Raw genomic sequence first — 12,829 nt, forward strand, 5'->3', positions numbered from 1 at the left:
CAGCAAATTCTGTACAGCAATCCCTGTATCTTTCCCCTGCTTAGACTATGAACTTCATTAGAGCTGTACCTTTAAAGCCTCTGTAGGATCTGGTATCATTCAACACTCAAATTTTAAAGGAAATCATGAGTCCTCATAATAGCAAGGAATTTGGGAAAGTTACTGAATCCAAAAGATGGTTTTATGACCACCCTGGAATGTAGTTTTCCCTAATTCAATGGAAAGAAATGTAGATTGCAAAGTAATTTTAGTAAAGCTACATTCACTCCAATATTTTGATAGAAATCATAGGTATAACACTTACTTGTAATACAATGTTATTAACAGTAAATTGTGAATCAATTTTTTGTTGTGGTTAATGATCCTTCTCGACAAAAATAATAAAAAAGCTGTAGTTGACCTCGGGGGGGTTTCTTTTGTTTGTTTTTACCGATCCATGAATTCCAACAGTTTGGAAACCACTAATTTAACCAATCCCATTCCCTTATCAAATGTGAAAATATAACTTAATGATAGCAAACCATCTCTTATTTGAAAAATTGGGTGATACCTTTAAACCTCTATCCTTAAACTAGAAAGCAGGTATTCTCAAATGACCCTTTTGTTATAACTCACCTAAAGCCCTTAGAGCAAATCTGAACCCCCTAAACTACTAAAGTCTTCTTGCATTGTCCTATAGTTCGATTGAGGGGAACTTATACCCAGATGAACATAAAGGTGATTTGAAAAATACGAAGCTTTTTGGAAAAACATATACGTGCTATTTCTATTGTCAACATTACAAAGTTTTTATAAAGTTTTTCTTGTAATATCAACCAATAGCAGATCCTTCAGTTTTCTTTACAAGTATTTTTCAGCTTAAGAATGTCCTTTAAACTTCCTTAAACCAATGGCAAACTTTCCTTAACCCTGTAACTAGAGAAGCTGAAGCTGAAAAAAGTCACCAACCCACTCACTTTAAGTTCCATACACACGGAACCAAAATCACTGGGTACTAGCTGGGATTCCAATCTCCAGACTGGGATGGTTTAGGGTTCAAAGAAAAAAAACTCATGTTCGCAGTGGAAAAGAAAGCCATGACATAGGAAATGTGAATTTCTACAGTATTTTTCTATACAAATACATAGAGTGAAAGAAGATACCACCCTCTCTGCACCCATCTCCTCGCTCTTGTTTCAATGTTTCATGGTACCATAGAAACTGTTAAGTTTCTGGGTTGAGCTACTTTGTTCTGTTTTACAAAGATGTCCCCCCACCCCCCACTCATGATTATGATACAGAAAAAAAAAAAATACTAAACAGTGGATTACTTTTGGAGTCTCATAGTATCTAACGTTCAATAAATCCTTTATTGTATGGAACAAAGAATGTGCTCAGTCCTCTTCTTCTACAATAGTTCAGCATCAATTCTCTAATTCTATTCACCTCATCCTCCATTTCTGTGTCACTCTCCTTTTGTCGGCTGGAAAATAATGTAACAAAAAGGGAATCAGCCCTGGGTGTTCCAGGTGTGACACAAGCTGAGAACATGCAACGTTCTGGGTCAGTTTCCTCACTGGTGGAATAGGGGTAACGGCCTTCTTCAATACGCTTTCTTTTATTATATAATATAGTAATGTATGAGTTTCATCAGTGTTATGGGAAGTGTGATCCATGGACCAACGCCAACTCTCAAATTATCATCATCTGTCCAAAGACAGAGTACAGAGACGTTTTAGAAACTTGCAGTGATGTGACAATGCCATGACATCCAAAAGCAGAGTTTTAATCAACATTTTGCTTTGGAAGTGCCCAAACGTAAAAATTGGGAAAAAAAAAAAAAAAAAAAAAAAAAAAAAAAAAAAAAAAAAAGCTTTTGGTGGTCTGAAAAATCACTCATTTAACCAATCTTCATTCCTTTATCAAATGTGAAGAGATCAGAAGCTAAAACTCCTAACAACTGCCTTTGTTCTGACATATACCTCCCAGCCTAGATTCTACAAATGACATTTTACTCTAGTGTTTCTTTCACATATCCATCCATCCCGTCATCAATCCAAATTACTTCTGTTATACATTTTCAGAGGAAATAAAACACATGGGTTTTATTTTACAAAATAATCCATGATGGATTGGAAAACAAATACTCGTCCCTTATGCTGCAGATACAATATCTCAGGAAACTTTTGAGAAGACAGGTGATATACTAATGTTGACACCGAAATTGAGAAAGACCATTTCTAAAAAACCAAATCATTTTTTTTTCTACAATACTATCAGGATACCAGAGAATGAGCTACTACCCTTTCATATTCTAGGTTTCTAAAACATGAATCTTAAGGATACCAAGTTATTTACTCTTGATAATCCAGGAGCCTACAGCAGAGAAATGAAGTTTCAAAATGAAAATGAAAAATATTTCTGGAAAGGAAGTCAATCTTCAAAGCAAACATTCTGCTATGGTAAAGAAAATGAACCCAAAACTTGTTGAACTACCATCTCTCTGGCATACAATTGTGCTCAGTAAATACTTGAATTTTTGTGGTTTATACCTTGCAGTTATTTGTTCTTCCACAAGATGGCTACTATGCATGAAATAACATTGTTGGTTTTTAATCCCAGAATTTGGCTTTCAGGATAGTAAGGGACTTCAAGGGTACAAATCCCAGAGTTCTTTCAAAACATGGATTCCCTCACCACCACCATTAAAATGATATCTAAACAACAACCGATTCCTTTAGGGAAGAGAAACTCTCTGCTGCCATAAACTGTCTAGGACAGGACCAAGGACAGGAAGGTTGTTTCCCGGTGGCAACACTTTCCTTACAGCTGTCATTCTCTCACAGACTTTTACTTCATGTCATCGCAAAGACAACCTGCGTTCTTCCAAAGGCCATTCCTCAAGCTTTTTAATGGCAGTTAACCCAGTCTTTAAGCTGTGAGGTTAAACATTCTTCAGATGACAGGCCCCCTTACTAACCTGGTGGCTCTCCTCTGCACATGCTGCCCTTTCCGTGCATGTGTTCTAGTGCATGGCACACATTCCTTCTGGGTCTTTGGTTCAGTTTTTGATCTTCTTTGTGAAGTCTCCTCCAGTTTTATTTTTTTATTACTACTATTATTTTTTTAATTTTGAGAAAGCACAAGTGTGAGCAGGGGAGAGTGGCAGAGGGTGAGAGAGACTATCTTAAGCAGACTCCACACACAGCACACACTCCGACGTGGGGCTCAATCCCATGATCCTGGGATCATGACCTGAGCCAGTATCAAGAATCGGAGGCTCAATGGACTGAGCCACCCAAGGCGCCTCAAAGCCTACTCCATTTAAAACTGCAACTCTGCTTCTGACAGTTCCCATCCTGTTTTCTGTCTGTTCTCCACAGCAATTAAAACTATTTAACATATTACATTTATCCTGGAACTTAATCATGCTAGAAAGCAAGTTCCATCAGGGCAATGGGTTTTGTATGGTTTATTCCTAGACTTCCAAGGCAATCAATATTTGTTGAATGAAATTATCAATGAATCTGCCACATGGGTAAGATGCTCACCATTAACACAAAAAGGAGTAACTCCTGCTACAGAAGCAGTGGTGCTATTCACACAGAAGACGCCAAGCATTTTCAGGTAGCTGCACAGATGTATTTTCAGCTATGTATTTATGGACTCTAAATGGAGTCTCCCTCCAATATTTGTGAGGCTGGTTTTCTGAACCCAAACCCAGGAATTTACCTAATTCCCTTCTGCATTTCATCGATGGTCCCGTTTTAGGTTATTTTCAGACCTACTAAATAGGTGGTATTAGAAACAATCCTTACCCAGTGCATCGACTGCTCTAAGCTCTTTCTGTGTTTTTTTTTTTTCCCCCTAACCTTCTACTTTGGAATTCCTAAATTGTCTATAATCTGTTTTTTCACAAATCCCTTGGCAGTGTGATAGTGGTGGTAGAGAAACGAGAACTAGGAGAGGAAAGGAGTAAGCATTTATATGCACAAGTCCTACATAAATCTGATAAGCTGGACCTGTGAAAAATGCCTACTAGGTCTCTTAATACAACAACAGCAACTATGATTTGTGTACTGCTTTAAGATTCACCATTATTTTCATGTATACTATTTCTATCTGATGACAACTATGTGATGCATCCTCTTCTGAAAATAAACTTCCTGAGACAGTAGAGATCCCTAAACTTGAATGTCCATCATAATCAGCTGGAAGACTCGTTGAAACAGGTATTGGTCCCCCTCCCCTCCTCCCCAACTTTTCTGGCTCCATAAAGGTCTGGGGGCTGAGAACCTGCACTTCCAACAGGCTCAAGTGATGCTAACAGTACTGGCCTGAGGACTACTGTTCTGAGATGCTCTGCCTTGGGGGAAAGGATATGAATACAGGTCACCTGATGTATAAAAAAGCATGGTATTCTTTTCAATAGGCAACTGTGCTTATCCCTAAACATGCAAAATGGAGTGTTATCAATTATTAGGGCAATTGTAAAAATTATTTTTAACCCTTTCCAACTTCAAAGGAATAAAGGACTACATAAAACCCCCCCAACTAATTGATTTTTTGTATGAGATCAACCCCAGAATCCATACTTTCTAAATGTAAGCAGACTTTCCCCTTGAGCTCAACTTTCCCTTCTCAATTAGATACATTTTGCCCACAACCCTCAGCCACCCATGCTCCTGTATCCCTAAATCGTCCGGAGATTTCTCCAGTTATCACTTGGCACCACCCTCTCACCAGCACTCCCAGTATCTTTTAGCTGGGAATTTTCTTCTAAGGCCCAATTCTTGAAGTCCTCAAAACAAGACTCCTCTTAAAAACTGGCTTTTCAAGCTAATTGTAGTGCTGTGGTAAAGGCCAAGAGCTGTGGAACCAGACCAAAGTCCAACACAGATGCTGCCACCTAACAGCTGTTTAACTTTAGGCAAACTGCTTAGCCTCTGTGGGTCTAAGTTTTATCATCTAAAGAATGAGCATACCTCAGAGTTATTGTTAGGGTTAAATGAGTGTCTGCCTGATAAACGCATGGAACAGCATCCTTTCATACCGAAACGGTTATTATCACCACACTACCATCTTAACCACCACTTTTTGAGAGAAAAAGCCATATGGCACTTCCATGGGAATACCATAAAATCAAGGAATCCAAAACAGCAGTATTAAATTTTACATTAGTAAATTACCACTAATATACAAGTCAATGGTGGGTCGTTTTGTTAGTAAATCACCACAATTGACTCCTTTGCACAGATCCTTTCTTTTGCTATGTTCTCATTTAATTCCTACAGACCTATTATTTTCAGCTGTGTAGTGAACATTATTGTAAGTTATGTGGGCTCCTCAAATCCAGCACATTCAAAATGTGAACTCTTCTTCTACCCCAAAAGCCTGATTCACCTATTTTCTACTCCAATGAATAGCACCATTATCACCTAGTGCCCCAGACGGAAATCTAGGAGTCATCCTTGACCCTTCCTCTGCTCCTGCTGACCCTAACCCTTCTATTCTTTATTCACGGTGTTGCTAAACTGAAGATGAAAGTTATGGGTATAAAGCCAGTTCTGAAATCAGTACCAACTTGGTCATTAAAAAATCAGATCAAAAATACAAATCAGCAAATGAAATCAAAGCACATGTTATCTTGAAGGTGAATTCTCTTACTCAATTTCACCTATTATTGCTTTTGTTTACACTTTCTTTTTATCACTCCTGGATTCTTACAACAGCCTCCAGAATTCCTGGTCTTCAAGTTCCTTAATCAAAATTCTACATGATACTAACTTCTTTAGAAAACACTGTTGTTAAAACAGACTCTTAACTATAGAGAACTGAGGGTTGCTAGAGGTTTGGAGTATGGGATGGGTTAAATGGATGATGGGGATTAACGAAGGTACTTGTGATGAGTACTGGGTATTTTAAGTGATAAATCACTAAATTTTACACCTGAAATATTATACCATGTTAGCTGGAATTTAAATACTTGAAAAAGAAAAAAACAGATTAACAATCCATGATCTGAGGAGCCTAGGTGGCCCAGATGGTTAAGCGTCTGACTCTTGATTTCAGCTCAGGTCATGATCACGGGGTTGTGGGATGGAGCCCTGAGTAGGGCTCATGGCTGACTGCAGAGCCTGCTTGGGATTCTCTCTACCCCTCTTGTGCACTCAACTCTCTTAAAAAATAATAATAACCCATGATCTATCAGCATTCTTAAATTCTTACATGATTATTTTACTGCCTGAATTACCAACAATATATTTCTTTGGTGGGGGGAACCACACTGCTGCTCACATCCTTCCCTCCATTAAAATGTGCTTCTTCCCAAATGATAGAGAAGGAAATAACATTTGAAATGGAGCTAAGTGTTCTTGCTTTTCTAGCTGAAATCCATTCCTTCATATTCCCAGAAGCCTTTATCAATTGCTCTTCATGAAATATCACCCTTCATGACTTGCTAGATTTCCACCTCAATATTTTGAGTAAAGTGAAAACAAGTCAATAAGAAGTAAGCAGAAGGTGAAACAAGGAACTTGATTAACATAAAGGTTCTCTGAAAAAGCCCTATGGTAGTGGTTCTCGATCTTGTCTGTTTATTGCAATCAACTGGGTAACTAAAAAAAATTCTGAAGCCAGAGTCCAAAGCACAGATGCTGGGTGCAGTCTGGACATGGAGAATTTTAAGAGCCTTCAGCAGGATTCTGATGTGTAGCCAAGGTCAAGAAGCACTGCTCCATGAGAAACGAAAGAGGGACTTAAGAGAATAAAGAATTTTAAAATTTTTTTATATTTATTTTTAAGACAGAGTGAGCGAGTGTGCACATGTAAGAGCCAACAGGGGAGGGAGACACAGAATCTGAAGCAGGGCCCAGGCTCTGAGTGGTCAGCACAGAGTCCGATGCAGGGTTCGAACTCACAAACTCAGATCATGATGTGAGCCGAAGTAGGATGCTTAACCAACTGAGCCACCTAAGCACCCTGAGAATAAAGAATTTTTAAATTTTTTCTACTGTTTATTTTTGAGACAGAGGGAGGCAGCGCGTGAGTGGGGAGGGGCAGAGAGAGAGGGAGACACAGAATCTGAAACAGGCTCCAGGCTCTGAGCTGTCAGCACAGAGCCTGATGCAGGGCTCAAACCCACAAACTGTGAGATCATGGCCTAAGTTGAAGTCGGACGCTCAACCGAATGAGCCACCCAGGCGCCCTGAGAATAAAGAATTTTTAAACAGAACTAAGTATCTGGTAAAAATCAGTAGAGATGACTCAGACAACCAATCGTCCTGGAAAAAAGTTTAGAAGGCAAGGAATTCAGTGGCATGTGGTAGAACAAAACAAATGGCTGATAGTTGGTTCTAGGCTGCAGCTGGAAAAGAGATGGGCTGGAAAAGAATGGGTACAGGAAACCATAGAATGAGAACAAAGCAAGCAAGGGATGGAAAGGAAAAGTCAAGTGAATTCAAAGAGGCAATTCTGAAAAAGATGCTCTTAGTTGAGTCATTTTCAAAAATGACAGAAGCTGATGGCAGCAACAATGGTGTGTTGTAGAATTGGGAGATGAACACTACAGGTGTAGAGAAGTTTTGAAATCAGGATTACGCTGGTCGTCAACAATGAGGAAAGTTCATGTCAGCAGCTGAAGTCCTCAAGGAACTCTATCTCGGAGGTCTAAGATGACAGCACAACTGTGAAGACTTATAGGTAGAATATCTACAAATAAGGCAGGTTTCTGTGGAGGGACTGTGATGAGGAGCTTTAACACCTGTGCACAGGGAGCAGCTAATCTCAAGTGCATTATTCCCTCCTTTTCTAAAAAAAAAGTACTTGCAGTTTATAAAAACAGGTATTTTTAAGATATTTCTTTTGGTAACTGCAGTAACTCATAATCCGTATTCTTCATCAGTAAGCACTAAACACTTAAAAATGCACCAAACACAAAGCCAAATAAATTCTAAAAGACGGAAACTGGTGCCCATAGTAAATGATGGAGTAAGAACATGGAGTCGCCATTACCCTTCACACAGTAGCCAGGAGTGAATGTTTTTTTCTTTTGTTTTTTTACATCAGTGCTTCTCCAAATTCTGATCCTTTCCTTGATTCCTGTGTGCTACTTCAAAAACCTGAAAGTCTGTAGGAGAAAACATTAACTGTACACAAAACTTAAATACCATCAGAAACACCAGCTCTCAAGCTAAGCCTTTTAAAGTACACATACTATTGTAAATAGTATGGTTGGCCAACATTTCTCTACAGCACAACTACATTACAGTATTTCTATAGCACGAGACAGGGATATAGTTTAGTGTGTCTTGTCATACAAGGAAATGTATAGATAAAATCACCTATTGCATCACCCAATCAGCGGTCAAGTTCAACCAAGTGGTTAAGGCCACTTTCGGTTTAGTAAATAATTAAACCTAATATATCCCAGTAATGAAGCAAAGAAATTACATTTTTATAAGGAACATCAAACCCCCCTATTAGAGGTGGGTGTGGGGAATCAACTACCAGGGAATGCAAAAGTATGTACGAAGAAACACAAGGGAAATGTATCATGACGCTGGTATTAGGAGCAAGACAGTTCCTATCATGGTCCCGTGCCATTATGACAAAATACGTTTACCTCGCTAAGAGAAAATGAGGTAGCCCACAAAATAGGTAAAAATTTACTACAACGAATAATACCTTAAATTTGACACGGCAGCCTTATTTCCAGGTTCTAGTTATTAAACTCAGCAAAAGTGGTTTAACTGATCTGTTTGCAACATTCTAAAGACAAAAATTAAAACTGTTTTGTTCGGACATAAGAAAAAGCAAGAGAAAGCACTAAGTCCTCTGCCTACTGCATGGTAGACAACTCAGCAATGACAGCTCCCGAGCTCACTGACCTTTCCTTCCCCCCCACAAATACAGGTTCTAACACCTTTTAAAGGGTATCCACTGAAAATTCTCAGATCAAGACAATAAGCCCACAGTGTGTTAAATGTCTATCATTAATGAGACACTGAATTATGAAAGTTAATATATGTTAATTTTGTACACATGACAAGTCATGTTTATGGTTGACAATGACGAACCAAAAGGAAAAACCAAGGAGGCACAGGAAGGACTGAAAGAGAACACGATGGCAGTGTGAAAAGCAAATTTAAATGCTAGGTCTATCGTGGAACATGTAACCCATATTTAATTTGCCAGGAGGACACACAGCTGTAATGATTCTAGAACCTAGGATCGGGGGCTGCCAAGATGCATTCACTTCCATAGTTCCAATGATTCTCTTGGGCAACCAGTGGAAGTCACCCTTGACACTCCATGAGCTGCCAGCCCTAGAGACTGAGATGCCAACAGTGGACAGTCTGAGAAAGACAACTTATCCTGGATTTAGCAACAGATTCTAGTAGGAGTGGCTTTTAAATGATCTTCAGTCTCCTGTCTCTTTAAAGTGATCCTTGGTACCTCAAACAAATTTACTCTCCCAGGTAAAAGCAAAAAGATCTGCCCAACAGTGTTTCTGTGAAATCCTCCACAGTATCGGTGCTCTGCAGTTCTTTCAAAGACCAGTTCCTTTGATTAACTGAATCAAACCTCTCCCCGGTTAGGTATAAGAGCCTGTGTAAAGGTGCCTGGGTGACTCAGTCGGTTAAGCATCCAGCTCTTGATTTCAGCTCAGATCATGATCTCAGACTCCTGAGATCAAGTCCTTCATCTGGCTCCATGCCCGGAATGGAGCCTGCTTAAGATTCTCCCTCCCCCTCCACCCCTCCCCCGGTAGCACACTCACATTCAAAAATAAAAAGAAGCATGTGTGTACCAAGTCAAGTTTCACCCCTCTACCTGGTCATCTTGGACACATTTTGCTGTGTTCCGATTCTCCCTGGCCTTCAATGATTGTTTCTCCCTCCTTTAAATAGTTAGAATCAACTGTTGCCCTTCCACCGGCTTCTGAATTCCAGGGTTGTCAGCAATGAACTCAAGAAAATTCCTAACAGATCTCTCTCCAGTGTTGCCAAGAACAAAAAAACCCCACTCTCTTAGTGTTGCACAAGAACTAAAAACCAACTGTCAAGCCGGGAAGAGTTCAAAGCTCCTTGTTAGAACTATATATGTTAAGTTGAAATAATGGATTCTGAGCTGAGAATCAGTTTTCTATTTTGTCAAGGTGATTTAGGATGAAAATTGTCAGGACTAAGTTCCCCTTATTTTGTATGATTGGGATAAACTACCCAGGTTTTCATATTAATATATATTTATGTTACAGAAAAAAAATACTTGTTACTCATCCTTCCACTCAAAACTATGAGTGTCCAGCATTCTGCTAGATCCTGAAAATACAGTGAACAAAATAAACACAAACGCTGTCGTAAGAACATCTACATTGTGATACTTACCTGAAAATAATCTAGCACATTTTAAATCTTTAATGACAAAACATACTTAGTAAGCTGAAATACATAGGAAATGAATACACCCTAATAAACACCATAGGAATTCTTGACCATTTAAATCTTTCCACAAATCATGAACATGTAATACTTTTCAGCAATATTGGGCACTGAATTATTTGCTGTTCACTGAAAAGTGCTAGTGTTTTACTTTTAAAATTACTATCACCATGCATATGCAGAGCCCATCAAAATGTACTAACAGCTTGAAAACAACTTCTTGTCAAGGGTGAGAGTAATAAAATTCTGTACAGCAAAATTTTCATGCTAAGAATGAAAAACCACAGCACACATTGACTTCAAAAGTAGTATATTGTACTATAAATATAACATCAAAAATATTACTCTTTCTAGCACATAAGATAATTTATGGTTCCCAAACTTAATTGATGGCTTCTGTATAAGGAACATGCGAATATGTGAACAATTTTCTTATCAAGATGGAGCCCAGAATATGTACAAACATTTAGGGGGGGAAAGTTCATTCTTGATTTTAACATGCATGTGTACAAAGAAATAGACATATATACTCAATAGACATGGACAAAAAGTTACATTTAGCAAAGGCAAAAAGGTAAACAAAAAAATCCTGCTAGGCCCTTTTTCTGCTTGACAAACAATGCAGAAAGTTACCAAAGTAACAAGAGGACACAAAAACCACACTTCAAACAAACTGCTTGTCAGTATTAGGACTTGAGTTGACAAACAGGTTTAATCCACTTGCTCAAAGGTCATGCTGTCAAGGTAAAGGATGAACATCTTCCACTACTGAAGTAAGCTGGCTGTCATTCTGAGGGGGCAGTGGCACTTCCCCTGCTTCCAAAGGGGCCACTTTGTCAGATCCTCTCACAGGAGGAAGTTCACTGTCTGTCTCTTCTTCATCAGGGGACAGGGCATCGGACAATTCATTTGACATGAGAACTTGCAAAGATTCTGTTCCATCTTCAACATCCACCTGAATACCCAAAGCTTTAAGAATGTCACGTTTGCACATGGGGCACGTCCCATGGGCCAGAATCCAGGGGTCAATGCAACTCTTGTGGAAAAAGTGTTTACAAGTGAGAATACGAACTGTATCGTTAGGCTTATAGAGTTCAAAGCAAACTACGCAGCTATCTCCATTTGCACTGATTTCCTCATCCCCCTCTTTCAGAACCCGAAGCTGCAGCTGGCCAAAGGCTTTCTTGAGATCAGTTGTTAACCGCTGCCATCTCCGGTTCTGAATCCTTGCTATCCAAAGTCTCCGAATATGATAAAAGATGAAATATGCTAAAGTAGCAGTTGTGACAATCACAAAAGAGACAAAATAGTGATTCATCCAGATGATGTGTTTCCTCCCCACCTCAACTATGACTGTAACGTGAACTCCCTTCTGAATTAAATGCAAAATCTCCACGCCCTTGAGGTTACCAATCATCACCACAACGATGTCTTCAAATGCCTGATGAGACATGGGAAAAACCTGATTGCCAGTTCCTGGAAAGTTGTAGATGATCACTCCGCCGGCTCCCTTCTCAATGGCCACCTTAATTTTCTGCGTGAAGGTACAACCACCTCGTTCAACAAGTGCAAGCCAGGTCTCTGAGTTCTTCAATCTGCTGAAACTGGTACTGGGATTACATGCATTTTGAGTTTTTCCATCAGGTGGCACGATAACTCCTGCCACTCTCTTCAAAGTGGAGCTTCTTCCAAACACTCCCGTTTCCCCCAACTCTGACAACATCCGATTCCCAACATGAAACGAGATGTTCATGTAAGCAGTCCAGACAGCACTGGCTCTGCAACAATTGTGACTAAGAAGCCAAAGAAAACTGAATTTCATAAGCCAGGAAGAAGCAGTTTTGTTTCTGTAAGTGCTAATCTTGAGTGGATTCATCTCTCTCCCCACCTAGCGACTGAAGAACCAACCCAACAAAAAGATGTGGCTTCCACATCTATGGGCAATCAGTTGAAAATAATAAAATGAGAAAAATCTTCAGGGTGAAAACAAGTTCCACGGTCTTCCGGCCTGTTTTTGTAAGAAATTCTTAAAGAGGTCTTAGGAGGTTCAGATGTTTTATTAGAGAGAGGAAGAGAAACCCTTTAGATTGAAAAAAAAAAAAAAATCCCAGTCCCACTAATGTAACTCCAGATACTGTTTACAATTGGGTGATGTGATTATGACATAAAAGATAACACAGCCAATTAGATAAGAGCTTTGAATCTGCTGTCAACTTACTGACTTGAGAGTTTCAAATACTGTTATGGGAGATACCTAGGTTGTAAGATCAAGTCAATCCCTGAGCAACATATTAACAGGTATCACATTAAATCAGAAATATAAAATTCATACCACACACACACACACCTGAAAGCATATGCAAGAAAGCCACAGCATTATCACTCTTCTTCACAAATCGAGGAAACAT

At 39.2% G+C, this 12,829-nt stretch overlaps 2 protein-coding genes across 9 annotated transcripts in view; both read right to left on the bottom strand.

The window, feature by feature from the left end:
* The window catches only part of CADPS2 (calcium dependent secretion activator 2), a 539,410-nt gene that overhangs the window by 358,200 nt on the left and 168,381 nt on the right, over nucleotides 1-12,829 (bottom strand). Inside the window, exon 1 of one of the 8 annotated variants that reach the window (XM_042970911.1) lies at nucleotides 9,814-9,912. The exons of 5 other annotated variants lie outside the window; for them this stretch is intronic. The gene's annotated coding sequence lies outside the window, so the exon portion shown is untranslated. Of the gene's footprint in view, nucleotides 1-2,959; nucleotides 3,003-7,992; nucleotides 8,051-9,813; nucleotides 9,913-12,829 lie in introns of those variants that run through there. 2 more of the 8 variants (XM_042970930.1, XM_042970925.1) reach the window with 2 other exon arrangements.
* On the bottom strand, nucleotides 11,115-12,515 carry RNF133 (ring finger protein 133). Its single transcript, XM_007089184.3, has one exon. It carries the CDS (start codon nucleotides 12,295-12,297, stop codon nucleotides 11,161-11,163), a length of 1,137 nt encoding a protein of 378 aa, XP_007089246.2. The 5' UTR covers nucleotides 12,298-12,515; the 3' UTR covers nucleotides 11,115-11,160.

The sequence above is a fragment of the Panthera tigris genome, chromosome A2, assembly GCF_018350195.1.
Source record: "Panthera tigris isolate Pti1 chromosome A2, P.tigris_Pti1_mat1.1, whole genome shotgun sequence".
Lineage (NCBI taxonomy): Eukaryota > Metazoa > Chordata > Mammalia > Carnivora > Felidae > Panthera > Panthera tigris.

Bases quoted from the DNA above. Each gene is read 5' to 3' on its own strand.
- RNF133 (XM_007089184.3), bottom strand. From the start codon at position 12,297: ATGAATCCACTCAAGATTAGCACTTACAGAAACAAAACTGCTTCTTCC.